The following is a 22,942-nucleotide window of genomic DNA, read 5'->3' as shown; positions in this document are numbered from 1 at the left end:
ATTTATTTTTATTTATTTTATTTACTTATTTTTATTTATTTAACCAACTTTAAAACTTCAGGCCCCGCCGTGGTCCCCATTTGGCTCCCAGCCGTGCCCGGGACCGCGTGGACCCCCCCTGGGGGCTGCTGCCCGGGGGGCTGCCGCTGCCCCTGGGGCTCCTGGAGCTGCGGGAGGGCAGCGGGGACCGGGGGGGGGGGACCGGGAGGGACCGGGGGGGGGGGCCGGGGCCGTGCTCGGGGCCCAAGAACCGGGCCCGCGGCCGCCCTGAGGCAGCTGCGCACTGCGCCTGCGCGCACCGTGGGGGGGGTGGGGACCGGTTGTGACGTAGCAGCGGGCGGCTTCCGGTTCCGCTCTCTCTCTCTCGTCGGCGGCGAGGCGCGGTGCGGGCGGGCTGCGGGGCCTGAGGGGGGGGGGGGCGGCACCGGGGGGGGCACCGGGGGTCGGGGACGGGCCCCGAGGGGCGCGGATGGTGCCCAAGGGACGTGGGATGGGGCCCGGGGCGGGTCGTGAGGGTCGTGGGTTGAGGCCCGGGGGTTGAGGGGAGCGGGGCCGGGAGCGGGGGCTGGGCCTCGGCCTCGGCCTAGGGCGGGCGGCGGTGACGCGGCCTCAACCCCCCCCCCCCTCCCTCCTTCTAGACCCCCCCCCCCCGGTGCCAAGATGCAGATCTTCGTGAAGACGCTGACGGGCAAAACCATCACCCTGGAGGTGGAGCCCAACGACACGATCGAGAACGTCAAAGCCAAGATCCAGGACAAGGAAGGTACCGGCGGCACCCGGCCCGGCCCCCCCCCGTTATCCACCACCCCCCCCCCCCACCGTTACCCGGTGCTAACGGCTTCCTTCACCCCCCCCCCCTTTTTTTTTAGGGATCCCCCCCGACCAGCAGCGGCTGATCTTCGCGGGCAAGCAGCTGGAGGATGGCCGCACGCTCGCCGACTACAACATCCAGAAAGGTGCCTGTGGTGGCCGAGCCCCGCACATGGATTTGGGCCCCCCCGGTGGTCCCCAGCACCCCCCCCCCGGTGCCCGCTGATGTTTGTCTCTCTTCCAGAGTCCACCCTGCACCTGGTGCTGCGCCTGCGCGGGGGCATCATCGAGCCCTCCCTGCGGCAGCTCGCCCAGAAGTACAACTGTGACAAAATGATCTGCCGCAAGTACGGCCCTGACCCCTCTGACACCCCCCTAAAACCCCCCACATCACCCAGGGCTCTCCCCACGCTTCATCCCTTTCCCTAAAAACCCTTTTCCAGCCCTTTTTCCTCTCACCTGCCCCTCGCTGACGTTTCTCTGCTCCCTTTTCCAGGTGCTACGCTCGCCTCCATCCCCGCGCCGTCAACTGCCGCAAGAAGAAGTGCGGCCACACCAACAACCTGCGCCCCAAGAAGAAGGTCAAGTAGAGCCCTTGGGGCCCGGCCCCGCGCGGCCACGGCGCCGTCCCAATAAAATATCTCAGCGTTCGCACCCTGTCCTGTTGTTTTTTTGCCCCGAAATGTCGTGGTTTTGTGTGAAAAGGGGGCTGGAGGGGGGGGGTGGTGGTGATGCCGGGCGGTGCCTGCAGGTGGCGGCGGTGCCGCGCTGCGCCGCGCTCCGCCTCCGGTCCTACCGGGCCTGCGCCCTCCGCCACCGCCGCCGAGCAGGGCCCGGGACCGGGCCATGGTGAGCGGGACGGGGCCGTAACGGGGTGGGACAGGGAGCGGAACCGGGAGCGGTTCCCCGAGGGGTTGGGAGGGTCCTGGGGTAACCGGGACCGGGCCGTGTGGCTGGGGGGGGAGAGGGGGCGGGTTCCGCCGTGCCTCTGCGGTGACTCCCGGTACCGATCCCCGGTCCCGGTGCTGATCCCCGGTCCCGTGCTCCGTGCGCGCTTACGGACCGGGATCGCGCTCGGTTCTGACCCAGCGGAACCGGGCACGGAGCTCCTGGGGGGGCGCCTCGGTGCTGCGGTACCGGAGCCGTGCGTTGGGGTCGTTAACGGGGAGGGAGCGGGCACCGGGCCGGTGCCCCACGTCCCCGCCGCCCCTTTCTCTTCCCCCCCCTCCCCAGACCGACGAGGCGGTGCGGGCGCTGCTGCAGCGCTTCTACGCCCTGCAGGGAGAGCGCGTGGAGGCGTACCGGCTGCTGGAGGAGTGAGTAATGGGAACGGGGAACGGGGCCCTCGCAGCGGTGGTGAAGCCCTAATGGGGTGGAACCCTAATGGGATGGAATCCCCCGGCCCTATTGGGATGGAATCCCCCAGCCCTATCGGGATAAATCCCTCAGTCCTAACGGGGTGGAATCCCCCTGCCCTATTGGGATGGAAGCTCCCAGCCCTAACGGGACAGAAGTCCCCAACCCTATTGGGATAAATCCCTTGGTCCTATCAGGATGGAATCCCCCAGTCCTATTGGGATGGTTCCCCAAGACATAATGGAATGGAATCCCCCAGCCCTATCAGGATGGAATCCCCTGGCCCTATGGGGATGGATTCCCCAGCCATAATGGGACAGAATCCCCCAGCCCTACCGAGATAAATCCCTCAGTCCTAACGGGGTGGAAACCCCCAGCCTTATCAGGACGAATCCTCCAGCCCTATTGGGATGGAAGCTCCCAGCCCTAATGGGACAAATCCCCCAGCCCTAATGGGACAGAAGTCCCCAACCCTATTGGGATAAATCCCTCAGTCCTATCAGGATGGAATCCCCCAGCCCTAATGAGATGAAATCCCCAAGTCCTATCAGGATGGATCCCCAAGACCTAATGGAATGGAAATCCCCAGCCCTAATGGGATGGATCCCCCAGCCCTATTGGGATGGAATCCCCTGGCCCTATGGGGATGGATTCCCCAGCCTTAAAGGGATGGAATCCCTCAGCCCTATTGGGATGGAAGCTCCCAGCCCTAATGGGACAAATCCCCCAGCCCTAATGGGATGGAAGCCCCCAACCCTATGGGGATAAATTCCCCCAGCCCTAATGGGGTGGAATCCCCCAGCCCCATCAGACTGGCTTCCCCCCTCCCTATTTCTGCACCCCCATGGGATCAAGCTGCCGGGGTTGCTGACGAGCTCCAGCTGGCAGGGGACGCCCGCCCCGGACACCTGCATCCCATTTTCGCAGCAGCCGGGGGATGATTTATTCCGGGGGAGCGAAAGGGATCCCTCCAACCCCAAAACCAAAACACAACCCCCTGCGGGGGGCTGCACCACGACATGGGGAACACGGAGAGCACCCACGTGGCTCACATTGCACCCCACTGACATTTTATTTTATTTTATTTTATTTTATTTTATTTTATTTTATTTTATTTTATTTTATTTTATTTTATTTTTTCCTTTTATTCCCCCAGAGGCCACCGGGCTTACCTGAGCAGTGCCCCCCACTACGACTTCCCGCGCTACCGGCAGCTGGTGCACGAGCTGACGCTGGGGTTCAGCCGCATCTCCCGCGAGGTCCTGCAGCTCCAGGCACGGCTACGGGACCAGCACGGCCGCCCCGAGCTGGCCCAGCACCTCGCCCGCCTCCAGGAACGGGAGCAGGAGAAGCTGCAGCTGGTGAGTGCGTGGGGCTGGGGGCACACGACACAGGACCCCCCACCCCAGGGGGGTTTTCTCCACCCCAGGGGGGTTTTCTCAGCCCCTCTCCGTGTCCCCCCCGCAGACGGCGCAGCTCCAGCTGGCGCGGCAGCGGGTGCAGGACGAGCCCGGCGTGGACGCCCACCAGCAGGAGGTGCGGGAGCTCAAACACAAGTAGGTGGGCACGAAGGGGTCCCCCTTACTCCACCACCATCCCCCCTACCCCAATTTTGGGGATGAGGACCCCCTCCCCGAGCCGGCATCCTCAGGGGAGCCCCCCATCCTGGACTTTTCCTCGGTTCCTTCCCTCCAGCGGGGCCAAGGGGGGGGCCCAGATGGTGCCTTCAAAAGCTTCTCTTGTTTGGAGCCCCGCGGATTGTTTGGCGATGCCGCGCGGCCGCGGTCTCGTCGGCCTCCCCGGGCTTGAGTGTTTCATAAACAGCGCGGGGAACGCGAGGCGGCCCAGATAATACGCTCCATATGGGCTTTATTTATAGTTTCCATCCGCTCTCGTAGGCTAATTAAAACCATTGAGGCAATCAGCGAAATTCTCCAGGACCTCAAGTACGATTCGGAAGAAGCCGAGTGATGGGCGGCCCCGTGGGAACGGCTGCAGGGGCCGGGCAGCGCGGCTCTGCCCGCGCCAGGGGGGCCCCGCTCGCCCCCTGCGCCCCCCACCCGGCCGGCCCCGCTCCCTCTGCGCCCCCCACGGCACCCCCGTGAGGGGGGCACCTTCACTCTGGGCTCTTTTTGGGGGGTGCAGAGCCCCTCCTGGGGGTCCTCCCAGATCCTGAGTGTGGGTGCTGGTGCTGCTCCCACTCTCCGCTGGCTGCAGAGGGGCTGTGAACCCAGGAAAACCACAACCCACGGCCCCAAAAAAGGGATCCCATGGCCCCAAAAAGGGGATCCCACGGCCCCAAGGGAATCCCACGGACCCCAGGACAACTTGCCCTGAGCCCCACGGTGCTGGGGGTCCCCATGGGGACGGGTGCTGCCCCCCAGCGCTTCTCCGCACCCCACAGCCACCGTGAGCAGGCTCCGGGCACGGGGACAGCACCCTGCGAGCACCCGTTTTATGGTCACCCCACAATAAAAGCAGCTTTTTGGAACTGGCTTGAGGTTTGTGGGGCCCTGAACGTCACCACCCCTCAGCTCGGCCCCCCTGGGACACGGGGATGTTGGCACCTTGGCCCCTCGGCTGCCCGCTGCGTCCCCGTCCCCCCCCGCACTGCCGCTGCCCCACTGACGCAGGCCCCCGTGGGGTTTGAGAGGTTTATTGGCATTAAGCTTAAATCTGTTCCTAATTGTCTGAAATGTAACCAAAATAAGGCTGGCTTGAATCAAAAATTAGAGCAGGCACTGAGCAAACCCCAGCAGCCTGAAACCAGCCCGCGGGGCGCTCCGGGGACGGACCCCCCCCCGTGCGCTCGCACGCGGCCCCGTGGGCACCCGCAGCCCCTCCCCGCCCTGGGGGAATAACACCCAAAAACTACAGCCCTGGGGAGGGGGGGCTGCACCCACCGGGGGGTTGGGGATCCCCCCTTTCACCCCCCCTGCTGCTCCGGCTGGCGCTTACGGAACAAAAGCCCCGAGCCCCCCCGTGCTGGGGGGGGTCCCCTCGGTGCCATGGGGCGCGGGAGGACGCGGGGGGCTCCGCGGGGGGCCAGCCCCAACCCGCACCCCCCGGATCACCCCCTGCGGCCCCCCCTTGCAGCGGGGTGCGGGGCTGCTGCTGCTGCTCCTTGTCCCGGCTGCCTTCTTCTTGCCCCCCCCCGGCGCAGCGCGGCGGCGGGGACGGGGCGGGCGAGGGTGACCCCGGGCGGGCGCCGGGCGCCCCGTGCCCTGCTGCCGGCGCTCGGCCCCGCGGGGGCTACAACTTATCGCCGGGTAGAACCTGCGGAGAGAGCAGAGCCCGGCTTCGAGGCCACCCCCGGGGAGAGGCTGCGGGGGTGCGGGGACCCCCCCCTTTTCCCCTCCTCCCCCACATCCCTCCGATTTCCCTCCCCGTGCCGGAGGAAGGAGGGAGAAAAGAAGTGCGAAAGGCTCCTTACCTACCTGGTTGCGTGTTTTGTGCGATTTCTGCAGCCACACGCGCCACTGGTCGTAGAGCTTGATGCTGAGGTTGGAGCAGCCGTAGGCGTGCTTCTTCACCCACCCGAAAAACTGCTTCAGCTCCCGCCGCAGCGTCGTGTTCTGCTCGCCCCCCTTGGGGTCGCAGCCCCCCGCCGCCCGCTCTGTGGGGACACCGAGGGGACGGGGGTCAGGGCCACCATCATGGAGAGGGGGAAAGAGGGGACGCCCCCATGAATAGGGGGGACTTGAGGTAGGGAAACGAGTGGCTTTTTGGCTCCCTGCTGGGAAATCAGAGCTCCGAATTGGCTCCTTTGCAAGAAATCCAGGTGCCGGGCACGCAGCGGCCTCTGCGCACGGCCAAGGGCGCACACGGGGATGGGGAGGGGGGAGCAGGGGAGGGGGTTTGGGGAGCTGCAGGGGGGCTCACCACTGCGTGGGGTGGAGGCGGCCGTGGGGTTGCTCCAGTCACTCCAGATGCCGGCCTTTTTGGAGCCGTAGATGCCGAAGGGGTTGCAGCGCACCTGGACGAAGTAGACGGTGCCGGGGCGGAGGCCGGCCAGGCGGCACGAGGTCTGGTTGCCCACATCATCCACGACCTGGGGGGGGGACAGCAAGCGAGAGGCTCAACCCTGTGCACACCCCCCCCGACCTCTGGATAAGGGTGGGTGCCACCCCGGGGATGCCACCCGGTCCCCGTCCCACCTTCCACTCCGAGCTGTCCTCCACGCGGTACTGGATCTGGTACTTGGCTTGGAAGAGGAAATCCTTGAGGGCGGGCGGCGAGCTCCAGCGCACGCTCAGCTGGTCCTCCAGGTCGCCCACCCGGCTGACGTGGACATCGGCCGGGGGGTCCGTGGTCACTGCGGGGACAGCGGCACGGCCGAGGGGTGAAGGAGACGCCCACTGGTGCCCATTTGGGGGAAAAATCCTAATTCCATTAGGGGCGATTCCGCTCGCCCATCGCCCTCCCCGGAGCCCCCCCGGTGCCGGCGCTCACCCACGTCGAGGATGTCCAGCATGACGACGTCGGACACGGCCACCCCCAGCCTGTTGGACGCCTCCACCCAGATCTCGTAGGGCGTGAAGAGGGCCAGGTCCTTGGGGATGTGGCAGGAGTAGGGCCCGGCCGTGTGGTACTCCTGGCACGTGTTGTCGCGGCCGTACCACCTGCGGGCGGGCCGTGAGTCCCCGGTACCGGGCACGGGGGCGGTGATGCCAGCGGGGACCCCCAGTGTGTTTTTTTTTCCACCCCCCTCCCCTCACACCTGCCTGCCCGGAGGAATTGGCAGCTCCCTGCCCCATATCCCCCCTCCCACTCAAACCCCAAATAATCCCAGGGAGGGGATTTCACCTTCGCCTCCTCCCCAGCACGTACGGAGCTTGGCGCCCTGCCTGCACCCGAGGACGGTGCCTGGGGTGGGTAAAACGGGGACCCCCCCCCCAACCCAATCCCACCCAGCACCACCAGGTGGGAGCCACGGAGCTCCCCTCTGCGTAAACCCCCAAATCCCAGAGTCACGTCTGGAATAGGAGGAATCAACCCGGAGGCACGAGTACCTGAGCTTGTACTTGAGCGTGTAGTTAGTGTGCAGGAAGGTTTCCCCTTCGGTGCCCGGAGCCCACTTGCAGGTGAGGTCCTTCATGTTCTTGGACCAGCAGGAGATGTTGACTGGTTTTTCTGGGGGCACTGGAAGAGGACAAAAAGGACGGAGGGGGATGAAGCAGCTCCGTGAGCGGCACAAGCACCGGCGCTCGGGTCCCAGCAGCACCAAGCCAGCCCCCGCATCGCGTGCCCACGAGGACGGTGCCACCGGGCAGCCCCCAAAGCCACCGGTGAGCGAAGCAGCGAGCCCGTCCAGCCCCTGCTCGAGGGGCTGCAGCTGCCTGCGCCAGGCTCCGGAGCTGTTTTCTTTTGGGAACAGCAACCAAAGGAAAAAAAAAAAAAAAAAAAAATAGAAGCTCTGTTCCCAGTTAAGCCTCTGTATTCTTAGGACGTAAAATCATCCTTAAAATAGCCCGAGATAAAATCTTATGATTATTGATTCGGACAACTGTAATTTCACCGAGGGTTGCCAGAGCAGCCTTTCTGCTGCGAGCTCTGCCGAGCCGCAGCGGGTCCGGGAGCGAGCGGCAAAGCCCCGAGAGCGCAGAGAGGTGAAAACGCAGAGAGGGGCACACGGGCGGCGGCAAACACCGGCTCTGGTGTGCCGTAGCAAGAAATATTTTTATTTTTTTATTTTTTTTATCAAATTCATCCCGCTGAAACGTTTCCAGGGGAGCCGAGCTGCTCCCCGCCCTGCCCCGCGGCAAAGCGCCCCTGGGTGCCGCGCACCCCGCAGCCGCGCCAACGTACGTCCGACATAAAGGCAGGATCCGGCCAGGATGCCACCGTCCCGGCTGTGGCACACCAGGTTGTCCCCCGACTGCTGCTTGGAGCCGTTGAGGCGGGCGAGGGCCACGCTGAGCGTGGTGGGGCCGAGGGCGGCGTAGGAGGCGGCGGGCAGGCGCCGGCCGTTCAGGGTCCAGTACAGGTCCTCGGCGCGCAGGTGGAAGTCGGCGCTGACCGTGCAGGTGGCGGTCAGCGAGGAGCCGATCAGCAAGGTGGGGTCTTGGGGGGAAATCACTGCAGGGTCTGCAGCCAAAAAGTAAAAAAAAATGAACTGGCTGGAGGGAAAAAAAAATATACAAGTATAGCTCAGCCCTTGGCAGCACGGGAGGTGCTCGGTTTGGGTGCGCGCCCTGCGAGCTCGGGGAGCACCAGCCCCGTTTGGGGTGCTGCGTTCATTGCCCCATACAGTTTTTTTTGGGGAAATGATGTGTTTTTCCAGGGCTGGCTCATGGCTTTTTAAATTTAACGATTCCGACAGCAACAATGGAAAGTTTGGGGGTTTTCTCCAGCATTATTATTTTTTTTTTTTAAGGCTCGTTTTGGAGCCTGCCGGCTGCCAGCTCCCCTCCGCGGGGCCGAGGGCCGGTGCGCGCGCCCCAGCGCTGACCACCCGCCTAATCCGAACCATGTGCCGCCGGCGCTGCCAAAAGCCATCACTCGCACCTCGCCGCGGGGTCCCTGCGCGCGGGGGCCCTGGGCTCCCCGCGAGGGTGGTCTGGGCTTTGGGGGGGGAAGGATGAGAACCCTCATCCTGTTGTGGTTTTTTTTGTTTGTTTTTGTGTTTTTTTTTTTTGGGGGGGGGGGGAGCCCCCCAGTTCTGTTTTTTTCCTGGAGAGGAGCGAAGCCACGCAGCGACGGGTTTATTTGCACAGAGCAGGAGGTTACGTGCGAAGGCGAGTGCGTGGAGAGGGGGGGGGGAAAACAAAGCAGCGGGGGCGATGCTCCCCACCCGGCCGGCAGCAGCACACGTGGGGCTGTCGGAGCCCGCGCGTGCCAGGCTAATTAATATCACCAATTACCTCCCGGAAAGCGCCTCGACCTCCTCGCCCCTCCGACCTCGGGGCCCCTCTCGGCTTTCAGCAGCCGCCAGCAGGTTGGCCGCGGCCGCTCGCTCCGCTGCGATTAACGCTCCGCGACCCTCGTTTCCCCGGGGAGCTCCTAATTAGCAGCTCCCGGCGCTGCGGAGGGGACGGACGGGGCTTGGGATGGGGGCGAAAGCAGCGGGGGCCCCGCAGGCTCTGGGTGCCTCGCACCCGTTTTGTGCCCTCCCCATGCGCCCACCCTGCCCTGTGCCAGCCCGTCCCCGTGGCATCTGGCTCCGTCCTCGAACGGGTCCCCCCGAAAAGCGTCAGGGCTCTGCGAGCAGCCCTTCCCACCCGGCACTGGCTCCTCCACGAGACGAGCCCGCAGGCGAACGCTCAAGACGGCGCTGCTGGAGCACCGCGGCTCCGCCACTTCCAGCCCCAATTCCTGCAAATCTTCACCCAAACAGCACCAGAAATGCGCCCGAGCGCCGCGCGCCACCCGGCCTCCCCACAGCACCTCCGAGCAGCAGCGTGTGCAGGGGCCAATTCCCTTTTTTTTTTTTTTAAAGCTGTTTTTTTTCCCCCTCTCCAGCGACGACCATGTGTTTTAAAAGGGAAAAGTGTGAAGTTTTCAGATCGCAGAGGAAAGGGCCGGGGAGACGCAGGCGGTGGGAGGAATGTGCGAGCCGCGGCAGCGGGAATACCTGCGCGGGGTTTTATTGCTTTCCTACTTTAAAAAAAAAAAAATGCTGATCAGGTGCTAAGTAATGCTATAAAGTAAAACCACATTTCCAAGGTGTCGGGAACGTTTACGCTTTTCTTCCGAAGGGCCGGATTTCATTTTATTTTTATATCGGCGTTTTAAGGGGCTGGGAAAGGAAAGGAAAACCCTCCGATAAGTGCTCAAGATCCCACAGTTAAAAAAGATTTATTAAGACCCACGGAGATTTCAAGAAAAAATCGTAATTGCCCCGAAGAACAAAAGGAAATTTGGGCAGCCCCGAATTCTGCAGAAAAATAGATTTAAAGCTGCTCCGAGGCTCGAGCAGCGGGGTCTGCGGGCGGACACGGCTACGGCGAGCTTCGTCCCTCCTCCGCGCTCCCCTTTCCCCTTCTCCTCCTGCCCGCTGGCATTTCTCGTGCCCATCCCTCAGCTCGAGGAGGGATTAAAAAAAAGCCCAGGCATTCCAGCGAGCGCGACCGAGCTGAACCGAGGGGAAACATTCGCTCTCTAAAAGGAGATTTGGCTCCGCTTGCACCCGGCTCCTCCGAGGGTGCCGCGGGGCGAGCGCTCGCGCAGGTCGGATGCTCCGGACCCAGCCAGGGGAAAAGCGAGGGTCAGGAGGTGGGAAGCCACTGGGGGCACCCCCTCCATGGGTGCAACCAAAATTCGGGAATTACACGGACCCAAAGAGCTCCTGGCACCGCTGGAGCTGCCGAAATGCCCCCGGCGAGGTTAACCCCCCGGGAACGGCCCCACGGCGGGCACCGCTCCACCCGCAGCCCACCTCCACGGGGAGCCTCTCCCACCGGCCTCCGAGGGGATTTTCTTTCCCCCTTCAATCCCTTTCCTCCCCCCGGCAGCCTCGTTTCGCTTCCTTGCCCCAGCTGCTTCTGCGATCCCAACCCCAATTATTGCTCTTTGATACTTCCCCGTTAATGACTTGCACGGGTTCGGGGGGGGGACGCGAGCCAGCGGCGGCATCGCCCGTGGGGTGGGAGCCACCGAGCAGCCGCTCGCTTCTCCTGGCCGGGACCCACGGGGCAAACGTCGCCTCGAGAGATTCCCATCACCGGGAGGAAGCCAAACTTCCTGGGCTGGTTTTGGCCGGGCCGTTGGAGAAGGGAGCAGGCGGCTGCGGGACGAGGCTCCCTTCGTGTCCACGGCCCCGTGGGGACCCCTCCTGCGCCCACCGGGACCCCGATGGCACCGGGCTGAGAGCGCCCAGAGCTCATCCCACAGGTGGCACCTCCACGCCTGTCCCCCCCTTTCCTCCTCTCCCAGGGCCCCCCCCCCCTTTCCCTTTTATTTTAGGGGATTCGTTGTTCTCCGCAGGGGTGGGTGCTCCCTATTGTTCCGGATGGGGGTTAAGGGGGGATTCATTGTTCTCCGGGACGGGAGGGGGCTCATTGTTCTCCATAGGGGGGGAAAAAGGGGTCCCTATTGTTCTCCGCGGGAGGCTCTCAGTGGTTTTTTTTGGGGAGGGGGGGGGTCATCGCTCCGGGGATGGGGGGGGTCGTTGCTGGCTGTGTGAGGAAGGGGTTCGCTATTGTTCTCGGGATGGAGGAGGGGGGGGGGGTTGCCATTGTCCTGGGTGGGGAAGCGGAGCCGCATTGTTCTCCAGGAGGGGGGGGGGGGGAAGGAGGCAGAGACCCCTCCCGGGGCAAGGGGGGGCTTTTCTCCACGGGGAGAGGGGCAACTTGCAGCCCCCAGGGCAGGAAGGGGGGGTCCCCGCTGCTCTTGGGATGGGGGAACACAAAAGGGTTTCTCCATTGTTCTCCGTGGGGGAGAGGGAGGGGGGAGTGAGCGCCCTCCGGGGAAGGGGCTCCCTGCTGCTTGCCGGGGGGGGGGCTCATTAACCGCCACAGCCGGCGGGTGGGGAGGGGGGGGACAGGAAAGGGGATCCCCATTGCCCCCTATCCAAGGGGCCCCACAGCCCCAAAATGCCCCCAGGGCTCCACAGCCCGGGGGGGGGGGCACCGGCACCCCCCGCACCGCAATGAATGAGAAACCGGGACGGGGGGGGGGGGGTTAAGGAAGAAGCAGGCTCCTACCACCACCAGCAGCCCCCACGGAGGGGGGGGGAGAAAAATCCCTCTCCCCATACCCAAATCCCCGACGCGCCCCGGCTCCCACCCCGGCTTCTCCAAGCCCCGGCGCTCGCCCCCCCCCTTATATTTTTAGGGGACCCCCACCCCCGGGACTCACAGGCGAGGGGTTCGGCGTGGAGGAGGCGCAGGCAAAGCGGCAGCAACAGCGGTAGAAGCGGCGGCATGGCCGGTCCCGGTCCCGGTGCCCGTCGGTGCCCGGGGCTGCGGGAGCGCACCGGCACGTCCGGGGAAGTCCCGAGCAAGTCTGAGCAGCCCCCGCTCTGCCAAAACCCTAAATGCCGCCCTCGCCCCGCCCAGCCCGGCCCGGGACCGCCCCCGGGGGGGTAGAAAACCCCCCCCTCGGGGGAGGGGGTCCGGGGTTTTGCTCCGGTACCGGCCGTTTGCTCGCGGTTTTTCTCCCCCCCCGCCCCTTACCCAAAGCATCTCCGCCTCCGGTGCGTCCCGGGCGCCCCCCGGGGGATCTCGGCGAGGGGATGCTGAGCCCGGTGCCCCGTTGCTTTCCCCGGGGAGGTGAGGGAGAGCCGGCCCCTTCCCCCGGGTGACTCATGCGCTGCCTTCCCGGCCACTCCCGGGCCCCCGGGGCCGCTCCCGGCCGCGCTCGGCGCTGCGCACCCGGCCCCCGCCGCCCCCGCGGGGCCGCCCCTCGATGGGGGGGGGGGGGTTGGAGAAATGGGAGGGGGGGCGAGGACACAGGGGGAGCCCCCTCCTCACCCCCTCCTCCAAATGGAGATGAGGTCTCGTGGGTTTTTGGGGTGGAAAGCGGTGTGTTTTTCCCCAAAATGCAGTGTTTTTGGTTTTTTTTCCATCGAAGGTGAGAGCGTTGTTTTTTTTCCCCCGAAATAATAAAAAATGGGGAAATGCCCCCAAGCGGCCGTCGGGGCTGGGCTCCGTTTGGCCCCAGGAGGCAGCAAGGAGTTAATGGTGGGTGCGGGTGGCGGTGCCACGGGTGACACCCCCCACTCGTGGGTGCCGGCTCCTGTCCCCCCCCCCCGTCCAGGACTCGATGGCACCGAGAGCCCTGAGCCAGCAGGTCCTGGTGGCATCAAGGCCACTGTCCCCATGTCCCCACAGCCAGGCTGGGTGCCCAGAGAGCACCCCCATGCTGTGGGGGGGTGTCTGGGCTGTATCCTCACCCCCGTGTCCCCCTCAGGAGGAGGGGGCGCAGGAGGGACCCCATGGCCCCGAGCGCTGAGGTTGGGATGGGGACGGGAGCCTGGAGCCCTCGGGGTGACACCGCATGGGGACAGGGACGATGCTGCAAGGGAATGGGTGCAGAGGTGGTGGGCACCCTCCGAAGGGACTGCGCAGAATTAAAAAAAAAATAATAATAATAAAAAGAAGAGAGCCCGAACAATGCCTTTTCCCATCGTCCTGTTTTTTTGGAAGCTTCTGAACTGTTTTTGTTGAAATTTCCCAAAAATGTCAGCCGCAGGGAGACACCCAGCATGGGAAACTTCGCAGTCTGGCAGCGGCAGCCCCGGCCGCCGTGGGGGTCTTGACCCGAGCGTGGCCTCGTGGGGTCCCCGTGGGTATCGGGGGGGGGGGGACAGCGGTGTCAGGAGGGGTCCCCGCTGGTGGCACCCTTGGGACTGGTGTCCCCGTGTCCCTTCTGGTGTCACTCACCCTCCCCAACCCCCAGCTCGGACCCGTTGGCTTAACAGGGCGTGGGATGGGGATGGGGCAGGAGGGCACGGACCCCAAATCCGGGTACCCTCGGGGCGGTGGCACCCGGTGCTGGGCCGGGGGGGGGGGCAGGATCCGGCCGTCGGCGGGGAGCAGCCGGAGATGCCAGAGGAGCTCGGCCGCCTTCTGAGTCAGTGTGGCCGTCGGAAAACAGATGTGGTGAGCGCTGCCCTTTGACAGTGACCTTTAAAGCGCTGAGTCCGCGGCCGCCGCGTCCTGCCCACGAGCCGCCGCACGCGCTGCCATCAGCCGGGGAGGGCAGGATTTGGCCGCCTGCTCCCCCCCCCAAAGCCCAAGGTGGTCCCAAGGGGCCTGGAGCGGTCAGTCTCAGGACCCCCCCCCCCTCCTTTCTCTTTTTACCCCCCTCGCAGCACTGGAGCTCCCTTCCCAGGGCCTCTCTGCGTTATTTTGGCACCCTCGTGGCGCGGGGCAGGATGCGGCCGTGGGGCCCGGAGCTCCTCGCTCTGCCCGGTGGGATGCAGAGGGACGGAGCCAGGAGCCCGGCGGTGTCCCCAAAATGGGGCTGAGCACCCCGGGGGGGGGGATCCTGCTCCCTTCCCACCCCAGCTGGCACCCTGGGGCCGAGGTCCCCTTGCCACCCTCTTGCCAGCGCCGCGTCGCGTGGCACCGGGGCCGGGCCCGGCACTTTTACCCCGAATTAATCCAATTACTTGGATTTCCCAGCCAGAGCTCGCTCCATAAAGTCCTTGGACAGAGATAGCATCTGGCTCGAGGGCCAGGGTGTAAAAAACAAACAAGGAAAAAAAAAAAAAAAAAAAAAAAGCAGAGAAAAAGCCCGAGGAAAGGCGCAGCGGAGCTGTCTGACTGCCTGCATCCTTTTAAAGTGACCTGTGGGAAAAATAAAGAGGCTAGAAATGCAAAGAATCCAGCAGTCAGAGTTTTCTTTCTATTCCTCTCTGCAACATTTCCACATTCGTGGGTAATTTATAACCCGCTTAACCCCTTCCGTGCTGCCCCCCCCCTCCCTCCCCAAAGCGCAGCCCCTCGCCCGCTGGGCGGCCGCACCTTGCCGGCTCTGTTTGCTTTGGGAAGCACAAAAATCCCCGCCGCCGCCTCGCTGTTTGCTGGAAAAGGGGGAAAAAAATCCCACTTATATCAAGGGGGTGCTCGAGTGCCGGGGCCGGTGCCGGGGTGCAGGGCTCGGGGTGGCCGCGGTGGCACCGGGGTGGCCGCGGTGGTGGCGGGAGCCCGGGCAGCCCCAAAAACGAGATGTAGGGGCAGGGGTGCTGCAGGCATGGAGAGGTTCTGGAGAGGGGTGGGAGGAGGGAGGGCGAGGAATTACCCGGCGGTAAATATTTGCCAACTGGGATATTGTGGCCTGGGAAGGTTTTTTTTTTATTATTATTATTAAACGTGAGCGAATCGAGGGCCAGGAGCGCGCGCTGGGGCCAGGCATCTTGCAGGCAGGTGCGAGCCTTTCCCACGGGCTGCTCTGCCAGCGCTCTCTCCCAGTTCTCCCAGTGCTCCCAGTGCTGCCAGAGATGCTCTGCCATCAGGTTTTGTCCCCCCCCCCTAGGTCAGGGCAGCGGCTCTGCCCCCCCGTGCAGCACTGTGCCGTGATTTACGGTGGCAGCCCCCAATCTGCCCCATTTTCTTCGCCATTCATCACCGGGGCCAGACGTGAGGCCGTGGGGCTGGGGGGGGTCTAGGAGGGGGTCGGGGGGAGCGGAGCCAACCCCACAGCCCCCCCTGAGCCCCTCCAGAGCACGTTTTCCCCCCGCCCTGCTTTGATTAACGAGATGAATAAGCTGGCGGAGCGCAGCGGGGCGAGGAGAGGAGCCAGGGGCAGCGATGCTCGAGGGGACCCAGCCCCCCCCAGCCCAGCGGGAGCCCCCCCCTTCCCCGGGCTGGGGTCCTGCCATGTGTTCCCCATTAGGGCTGGAGGTTAGCGGAGCCCCCAGCCCCCCTCCTCCTCCTCCTCCTTCTGCTTCGGGGTGCTGCCATAAATAAGGGTAATGGGCAGCGCGGCGGCAGCGGGCGTGAGGCCGGCCCCGTGCCTTTGATGTCTCCTAAACCCTGGGAAATAAAAGTTGTAAATCTGGGGTGTCGGGGGGGGAGCCCCCGGCAGCGCGCCCTCGTCGGGAAGGGGCCCCGCCGGCACCTGGCCTCGCTGGGGGCTCAGCTGGGAGCCAAAATTTGGGGGATGTTGGCCTGGGGGTGGCACAGCCCAGCCCCTCTGCGCCCCTGTCCTTCTGTGCCACCAGCACCAGTGGTCCCCAGTCTCTGGGTGCCCCCCCCAGTGTCCCCCCCCAGTTCCTCTGCATCCCCCAGTGCTGCTGCATCCCCTGGTCCTGCATCCCTCTGCATCTGCAGCCCCACGTTCCCTGTCCCCTCTGCATCCCCCGGTGTCCCCCCATGCTCCCCGGTCCCCCTGCACCTCCTGGTCCCTGCGCACCCCCCCTGGTGTCCCCCCCATCCCTCGGTTTTCCCGTGTCCCTGTGTCCCCTCCAGCCCCCCCTGTGCTTTCCGCTCCCCCCCAGCACCCCCAGTGCCCACCCACCCATCCATCCCCCTGTCCCCTGCATCCCCCATCCCGCTGCGCCCCTGGTGCCTGAGCATCCCCCTGACCCCCCCTTGTCCCCCTGCATCCCCCAATTCCCCCCTCCCCCTGCATCCCCTACACCCCCCGTCCTGCTGCATCCCCCGGTGCTTCAGCATCCCCCTGTCCCCATCCCCCTGCCCCCCCCTGCACCTCCCTATCCCCCTCCACCTCCTTGTCCCCCTCCACCCCCTCACTACCTGAGCATCCTCCTGCACCCCCCCTGCACCCTCCTATCCCCCCCCCTTGTCCCCCTTCACCTCCGGTGCCCGAGCATCCCCCGGTCCCCCCGCATCCCCGCATCCCTGCGCACCCCCCGGTACCCCGGTACCCCCTTTCCCTTTCCCTCAGGACACGTTTTTTTATTATTTTTTTTAATTTTAATTTTTTTTTTTTTTTGGGGGGGGCCTCTCCGGTGCCGCCGGAGCTGCGGCAGGCTGCGGCGGCTCCCCCCCCGCCCGCGGCTTTCTCCCCGCCGCCCCCTCCCGGCGCACGGCGCGTCACGGCGGGGCCGGCACCGGCGGCGGCGGCGGTGGCGGTGCCGGTGGCTGCGCTCCGCTCCGCTCCGTGCCTGCCATGGCCTCCCCGGGCCCCCGGGCCCCCCCGTTTCTCGTTCTCGGTTTGCTCCTGGCCGCCGCCTCCGCCACCGCCGCCTCCGCCGCCGCCGCCACCGATCCGTTCTCGCCCCAGCTCGGGGACACCGGAGCTTGTCACCGGCAGTGCGGCCGCAGCCTGCAGCACCGGGCCGTGAGTGGGGGGGGGGCCGGGCGGGGGGCACCGGGAGAAGCGGGGGGAAGCGGGGGAGAAGCCGGGGGGGAAGCGGCGGGGAGGGGCAACGGGAGAAGCGGGGGGAGAACCGGGAGAATTGGGGGGTGGAATCGGAAGAAGCGGGGGGAGCACCGGGAGAAGCCGGGGGTGGAACCGTGGGCACCGGAGGGAGCACTGGGAGAACTGGGGGGGAGCACTGGGAGCACTGGGGGGGAGCACTGGGAGCACTGGGGGGAGCACCAGGAGAACTGGGGGGAGCACCGGGAGCACCGGGAGATGGCACCGGGAGAAGGGGGGGGAGCACTGGGAGCACCGGGGGTGCACCGGGAGAAGTGGAGGATGGCACTGGGAGCACTGGGGGTGCACCGGGAGAAGTGGGGGGAACACCGGGAGAAGCAGAGGATGGCACTGGGAGCACTGGGGGGAGCACTGGGAGCACCGGGGGGGGGAGCACCGAGGGCATCAGGAGCACCACGGGGAGCACCGGAGGGGGGGCACTGGGAGCACCGAGGGGGACGGTACCGGGAGCACCGGGCATCACCATCCCGCAGGGACCTGGGGGCCTTGGGGGGGCCACGCTGCACCGAGCCCCGCTGGGGATTTGGGGTGCCCCCGGTGACCCCCACTGGCAGCCCCTGCCCGGGTTTGGGGTGCCCCCGGTGAGGGGGGCAGCTTGGGATGCCCACAGCGGTGCCCCCCTCCCCAGATGCGGGGTGCCCCAGGGGTCTGTCCCACCCACCCCAGATTTGGGGTGCCCCAATGAGCCCCTCTCCAGCCCCCCCCCTGCATCCAGCACCGGTGAGGCCCTGGGGCAGAGCCACCCCCGGCTGCGGTGGCCGGGGGTCAGTGGGGATGGGGCCAGTAGGGATGGGGTGGGGGGCAAGCAGGTGATGCTGGGGGGGGGCCAGCATTGACCCGGGGATTCAGAGGAAGGCGAGCGCTGCTCGCTGGACCCGGAGCATCACGGAAAGCCCCGGATCAGAGCCCTGCTCGTGGCACCGTGCTGGGGACCGGCTGGTGATGGGGCCACGCAGGGGATGCAATCCAAGCCACGGGCCCGATGCGGCTCTGTCTGTTTGTAATGCCAGCAATAGGGGAAAAAAAAAGGGCTGGGGTGGGTCCTGGCCCCTTTGTAGGGGAGCAGGGTTGGGGGCCACGCACGGCAGGGCCGTATCCAGGCCGGTGCCTTGGCAGGAGCCTGCACAGCCCCCGCTGCCCGGGGGTGGGCATGGAGATGTCCCCCCAGCTGGGCTTGTTGGGTGCTGGAGGCAAAGGGGGGGCAGCTCCTGGCGCTGCCTGCGGGTGCACAGACACCCCCCAATAACCCCCAGCCCCCCCGGTGCCACCAGCACCCCCCGTTGTGTGCGCACCCACGGCGGTGCTGACCCCAGCGCGTTGCCCCTGTGGCCCCCATCCCTTACGGGACCCTGCGGTGCCAGGGGGGGGCCGTGCCGGGGGGTCGGGCGCAGCCCCCGGGGCTGAGCTCGGTGCCAGCTCCGCGCCGTCCTCCTCCTCCCTGCAGGATGCTGTTCTCAACGCCTGTTACCGGGGCTGCCGGCTGTTCTCCATCTGTCACTTCGTGGATGCGAGCGCGGCGCTCAACACAACCAGAGCCGAGTGTGAAGCAGGTGAGCAGCCGGCGGCCTGGCGGCCCCCGCTCCCCAAAAACTGTCCAAAAGGGGCTCCTCCACTCACCGCTGTCACCGCCCCGGCGCCTTCCACCCTCCCTGGCTCCCCTGCGCCCCGGGGGCCGCATCCTGGGCATCCCGCTGGGGAGGGTGGGATTTGGGGAGGGTGGTGCCGGTTTCCCCATTTTTTTTGGGGGGGGGGGAAGGGACAACTTGGTGATGGAGCCGGGGCTTGGGGTGCTGCTGGTGGGATTTGGGGGTGACGTGGAGCTCGGACCCAGCACCCCAGCTCCGTACTGAGCGCCCCCAATCCTCCTGGCAGCGTGCGCCGAAGCCTACAGCAACGCGCAGGAGCGCTTCGGCTGCAGGACCGGGTGCCGAAAGCAGCTGCCGGAGGTGGAAAGCAGGATGGACAAGGTGAGGAGGGGGCATCGGGAGCCCCCAGCCCACCCCTTCCCACCCAGCCTGTCCCCACTGGGTCCACGGTGCTGCTTAATTAGTGCTGCCGTTAATTGGGCTCCAGCAGGCGTTGGTTTGGGACGGGGCGATTCCGCTGAGCTCCCCAGCTGGGAGGTTTTGGCCAGGTATTGTGAATTCCCCCAGTTTTGATCCTTTATCCGTCCCGGCAATTAGCAACGCTTTCCCTCCTGCGTTTAATTAATCCAGCTTTTGCCCAATTAATTAAATTAGACTTTGGCCCAAGGTAGAAGCTCTTGGCTCCGTACGCGTGCAGGCTGAGATGTTTTTGTGCCGTGGAAGGCAGGGGTAAGGCACCGGGCTCCTTCCCCAGCCACGTTTGGGCCCTTTTCTAAGAGCCTCAGCCCCGGGGTTGGGGACAAACATCGGGGACAAACCCCTGCGCTGTCCCCCAGCCCCAAATGTGCCGCCCCCCCCCCCTTCGCCCGCCCAAAGCCTTTTTTTCCTTTGGGTTCCCAGACAAGCAGGCAAAGCAGATTTAGCATAATAATTAGATACAGAATCTGACCTATTTATTTCCTGTTTGCTGGTTTGACCGTGCAAGGGGCTGTCGGAAAATGTTCGAAGCCAGTGGCAGGGAGCAGCCAAGCGGATTCCAGCAGGGATGCTTTAAAAATAACAAACCGCCGAGACGGCCAAGAATCCAGGGCACGGGGCCGCTGCCAGGAGAGAAACGCCCTCGGCATCTCGGCCGCTGCTCTCCTATTGTTTAAGGCGCTGCTGCGAGCGCGCGGGGCCGGGTGACAGCCGTGGGGACCGCGGGCTGGGGGGACACCGTGGGCGCTGGCCCCGGCCGGGTGCGTGCGCAGGTGGCTGCCCCTCCAGGAGCCCTTTGCTCGCTTTGGAGCTGCGTGGTGGTGGGAAATGAGGCTTGGAGATGAGCATCGGGGTCAATCCGGCCACGTCCTCCTGGTGGGACGTTGTCTGCTGGGGTGGGTGGCCGGGGGACGCCGGCGACGCGCTGTCCCCGCTGCTTTGCAGAGCCCCGAGGTGAAGGCGCCGCCGTTCTCCGTGCTGGATTTGGTCTCCACCTTCTGCAACGACATCGTCAGCTCTGCCCAGAGCTTCATCTCCTCCACCTGGACCTTCTACCTGCAGGCGGACGATGGCAAAGTGGTGGTGTTCCAGGTGGGGGGGTGGAGGGGGGGGGACCCGCGGCTGCTCTCCGCTGGGTGCTGAGCGAGCTGGGGACCCCCTCGCCGACCTCGTTCTCCTTCTTCCCTCGCTGCAGTCCCAGCCCCAGCTGGAATTCCCCCTGCCCGAGGTGCAGATGACCCAGCCGGAGCGGCCGGGACCGGGGGCCAGCCCCCACATCCCGCAGCCCCACGCAGGTGCAGGATGGGGGGGGGGGACCAGGCTGTTGTTGGGGGAGGGGGGGTGGTCGGGAGCTTCTGAGCCCTCCTGGCTCCCATCCGATTTCTCCAGAGCGGAACAAATCCCCCGATTCTCAGCTCTGATCTGCTTCCCACCCCCTGCACCCATGCTGAGGGGGGGTGAGGGGGGTGGGACCGTGCTTGGCACCCTCTGGGGTGCTTCTGCGCCCCCCAGCAGAGGGTCCCTGGGGGGAGAGGGACGTATCGAGCACCCCTGCACCCAAATTGCAGCGGGTGCCTGGGCTCAGCATCACCCTTTTCCCTCCCAGGCCCCCGGCAGAAGGAGGAGAAGCACCCCCCCGGGAAGGAGCCGCGGGGCAAAGCCAAACCCGCGGACACCCCGCAGCCGGAGCACGATTTCCTGGGCTGCATGGCCAAGTAGGTGCCGCGGGGCTGCGCGGGGCACGGGGGGGGGCTGCACCGGGCCGGCCACCCCCTTGCCATACCCAGAACCCTGCCATAAACCGGCCCTGTTTTTTGGCGGGGGGCGGCGGGGTGTTACAGGCGCTCGGGCCTTCCTCGCTGGATCCTGGCCGCCTGCCTCTTCCTCTCCATCATGGTGATGCTGTGGCTGAGCTGCGCCAGCTTGGTGACGGCCCCCGAGCAGCACGTCAAGACCCAGGTACGGGGCGAGCGGTGTTGAGTCAGTGGGGGGGTCCCTTTGGGGTCCCCACCACCCCGTGTGTCCCCCCCCGGTTATATCTGGGTGCTGAGACGTGGCCATCCCAGTCCCCACCATCGTGGCCGGGCTGTTTGTTGTGTCCCCACACCGGGGTCCGGGGGGGTCCCGTGCCCTGCTCCGGGGTTGCACGGTTCCCTCTGCCTCTCTTGCAGCCTCTGAGCATCAACGGGGACAAGGAGTTCCTGGAGGACCTGGACGGCCCCGGAGCCTTCCCCCTGCCGCCCGTCATCGCCGTCACCCTGTGCCCTGCGCACGGCGAGGACGCGGGGCCGCTGCCCCTCAAGGTCGACCTGGATAAAACCGTCCTGTAGCTCTCCTGCCCCTTCCCCATCACCTCCCTGCCACCTCGCTGTCACCGTCCCCATGCCGGTGTCCCCGGGTCCTGCTCTTCTCCCCCGTGTCCCCAGCTCCCCGTGGGCTCTGCCTCCGTGGTGGGTGGGGGGGTCCTGGCTGGATGCCACCGTCACCCCTAGGGCCAGCCTGGGGCTTTTCCTCCTCCGTTAACGTTGCTGCGTGGTGGGCTCCTGCTTCCCGGAGCTAAAAGAGGGCTGCCAGCGTGGGGAGGCCGAGGGGAGCCCGTCTGCTCCGGAGCAGAGCCCCCCGGGGCCCCCCAGACCTCCGGGCATGGGTCCAGCGCTGGGCAGGAGGGAGCCGGCTGCGGTGGGGGATGGAGCAACGTCTGCAGCGCTTGGGGCTTTGGCTCGGCACATCCCCGGCCTCCCACCTTGGGCTGAGCCTCCAAGGCGCCGGCTCCGGCCCTGGGAACTCCCTTCCGCCGGCCGGAGCCGATTGCCTCGGGGAGCCGAAACGTGGCGAATGGATTTGGCGTTGGCAGCCGGAGAGAGCGGCGGATCTGGCCGCCTCCGTGCCCACGCGAGGACCCAGCCGGCCCCTCGCAGGAGCTGCCGAGGGGCCCCGGGATGGATCCTTCCCCTCCCTGCTCCCTGAGGCCTCGGGGGTTTTATCTGGTGCTGGTGGGACCGAGCGGGGGACGCGGTGGCATTTCCCTGCCCTGTGCTCCTGGGGTGCGCCCGAGCACAATCAGAGGTGCTGGGATGTGCTGGGATGTGCTGGGATGTGCTGGGATGTCTCCGTCCGGGGCTCAGCATCTCTGCCCACATCCCGGAGAGGCTCAGCCCCCCGAGTGGCACCAGCTCCGGGTCCCTAAAAGGGGCAAGGACCCCCTAGAAGGGTCCCAAGGACCTCGTGGCCAAGTGGAGCCCCTCAGGGCTCGCCCCGGTGCAGCTCAGAGCGGGGGCATCCCCCCACCTCCCACCCTTCTCCATCACCTCCTGCGGCGTTTCGTGGTTTGATTCACACCGGCATGTGGTCCCTCGGCCCCCGGCACCCCGTGGGGACACCCCTGGGGACAGCCCGGCGGCGGCAGTCCCCCCCCCGCAGCCACCTAACACACGTGTACAGGATAACTTATTACCCCTGCCCCTCCGCCCCTTGGTTTTTACGCTCTCCCCCTTTTTGGGGGGGCCGCGCTGTGTGTCGTTGCGGGGCAGGGGAGGCTCTTGGCCCCGGCCCCCGCCGGTTTTGTGCTGCTCCATATCACACGTGCAACATATCTGGGTTTGGGGGGGTGTGGGCTTGGGGGGAGGCGCTGCGGGTTGGGGGGGTGGGAGGGGGGCTCGTGTCCGTTTTTGGGGTACACTTCTCGGTGTCGCTTTGTGGCAGCTCAGCTCAGTGTCAAGCTCGGTGCAGTCCGTGTCGTTGTCTCAGCCATGTGGCTCCCCCCACCCCGTGCCCGGTCCTGGGGGGGGGGGGTGAAACCGTGGCTGGGGAGCACCCATCCCGCATCGGTTTGGGTTCCAAGGAGCAAACCCGGCCCCAAGCTGCCTGCGGAGCCTGGGTCCGGCTGGGCAGTGCGGGAGGGGAAATAAAAGGTTTGTACCAGA

At 65.9% G+C, this 22,942-nt stretch overlaps 4 protein-coding genes across 8 annotated transcripts in view; 3 read left to right on the top strand and 1 right to left on the bottom strand.

Annotated features, from left to right (window-relative positions):
* Positions 1-1,469, top strand: part of UBA52 (ubiquitin A-52 residue ribosomal protein fusion product 1) — a 112,907-nt gene extending 111,438 nt beyond the window's left edge. The window contains exons 1-5 of one of the 2 annotated variants that reach the window (XM_038169190.2): positions 325-383; positions 639-763; positions 870-956; positions 1,055-1,157; positions 1,307-1,469. In XM_038169190.2, coding sequence (XP_038025118.1) covers positions 661-763; positions 870-956; positions 1,055-1,157; positions 1,307-1,400 — 387 coding nt within the window. In that variant the 5' untranslated portion in view covers positions 325-383; positions 639-660 and the 3' untranslated portion in view covers positions 1,401-1,469. Of the gene's footprint in view, positions 1-324; positions 384-638; positions 764-869; positions 957-1,054; positions 1,158-1,306 lie in introns of those variants that run through there. The other variant, XM_072029201.1, reaches the window with a different exon arrangement.
* Positions 1,470-1,555: 86 nt separating this feature from the next.
* REX1BD (required for excision 1-B domain containing) lies at positions 1,556-4,661 on the top strand. Its single transcript, XM_038169189.2, has 5 exons — positions 1,556-1,659; positions 2,044-2,126; positions 3,323-3,527; positions 3,634-3,722; positions 4,065-4,661. Exons 1-5 carry the CDS (start codon positions 1,657-1,659, stop codon positions 4,135-4,137), a joined length of 453 nt encoding a protein of 150 aa, XP_038025117.1. The 5' UTR covers positions 1,556-1,656; the 3' UTR covers positions 4,138-4,661.
* Positions 4,662-4,806: 145 nt separating this feature from the next.
* Positions 4,807-12,429, bottom strand: CRLF1 (cytokine receptor like factor 1). 3 transcript variants are annotated; one of them, XM_038169186.2, is made up of 8 exons: positions 12,282-12,429; positions 7,975-8,253; positions 7,179-7,308; positions 6,619-6,788; positions 6,324-6,481; positions 6,049-6,217; positions 5,600-5,782; positions 4,807-5,442 (listed from the first exon to the last, which is right to left on the bottom strand). In XM_038169186.2, the coding sequence occupies exons 1-8, from the start codon at positions 12,412-12,414 to the stop codon at positions 5,426-5,428; spliced, it is 1,239 nt and encodes a 412-aa protein (XP_038025114.2). In that variant the 5' UTR covers positions 12,415-12,429; the 3' UTR covers positions 4,807-5,425. The 3 variants fall into 3 exon arrangements, with proteins under 3 accessions (XP_038025114.2, XP_038025113.2, XP_038025115.1); XM_038169185.2 differs by having other exon boundaries at positions 5,604-5,782; XM_038169187.2 differs by lacking the exon at positions 12,282-12,429 and adding an exon at positions 11,965-12,148 and having other exon boundaries at positions 5,604-5,782.
* Positions 12,430-16,614: 4,185 nt separating this feature from the next.
* Positions 16,615-22,942, top strand: TMEM59L (transmembrane protein 59 like). Of its 2 annotated transcripts, none has more exons than XM_072029209.1 (8): positions 16,615-16,857; positions 18,401-18,506; positions 18,829-18,923; positions 19,965-20,111; positions 20,215-20,314; positions 20,626-20,735; positions 20,838-20,978; positions 21,191-22,942. In XM_072029209.1, the coding sequence occupies exons 1-8, from the start codon at positions 16,687-16,689 to the stop codon at positions 21,347-21,349; spliced, it is 1,029 nt and encodes a 342-aa protein (XP_071885310.1). In that variant the 5' UTR covers positions 16,615-16,686; the 3' UTR covers positions 21,350-22,942. The 2 variants fall into 2 exon arrangements, with proteins under 2 accessions (XP_071885310.1, XP_038025173.2); XM_038169245.2 differs by having other exon boundaries at positions 16,616-16,857; positions 20,626-20,734; positions 20,861-20,978.

Source organism: Anas platyrhynchos, chromosome 29 (assembly GCF_047663525.1).
Source record: "Anas platyrhynchos isolate ZD024472 breed Pekin duck chromosome 29, IASCAAS_PekinDuck_T2T, whole genome shotgun sequence".
Lineage (NCBI taxonomy): Eukaryota > Metazoa > Chordata > Aves > Anseriformes > Anatidae > Anas > Anas platyrhynchos.
The sequence above is the reverse complement of the archived record's forward strand: the minus strand, read 5'-3'. Positions and strand labels throughout refer to the sequence as shown.

Coding starts and splice junctions, on each gene's coding strand:
- REX1BD (XM_038169189.2), top strand. Junction 3,528..3,633: donor AGCAGGAGAAGCTGCAGCTG/GTGAGTGCGTGG, acceptor TCCCCCCCGCAG/ACGGCGCAGCTCCAGCTGGC. Junction 3,723..4,064: donor GTGCGGGAGCTCAAACACAA/GTAGGTGGGCAC, acceptor CCGCTCTCGTAG/GCTAATTAAAACCATTGAGG.
- TMEM59L (XM_072029209.1), top strand. CDS start 16,687: ATGGCCTCCCCGGGCCCCCGGGCCCCCCCGTTTCTCGTTCTCGGTTTG. Junction 18,507..18,828: donor CAGAGCCGAGTGTGAAGCAG/GTGAGCAGCCGG, acceptor TCCTCCTGGCAG/CGTGCGCCGAAGCCTACAGC. Junction 18,924..19,964: donor TGGAAAGCAGGATGGACAAG/GTGAGGAGGGGG, acceptor GCTGCTTTGCAG/AGCCCCGAGGTGAAGGCGCC.
- CRLF1 (XM_038169185.2), bottom strand. CDS start 12,414: ATGAGTCACCCGGGGGAAGGGGCCGGCTCTCCCTCACCTCCCCGGGGA. Junction 6,482..6,618: donor GCTGGACATCCTCGACGTGG/GTGAGCGCCGGC, acceptor CTGTCCCCGCAG/TGACCACGGACCCCCCGGCC. Junction 5,783..6,048: donor CGCCTCCACCCCACGCAGTG/GTGAGCCCCCCT, acceptor GTGTCCCCACAG/AGCGGGCGGCGGGGGGCTGC.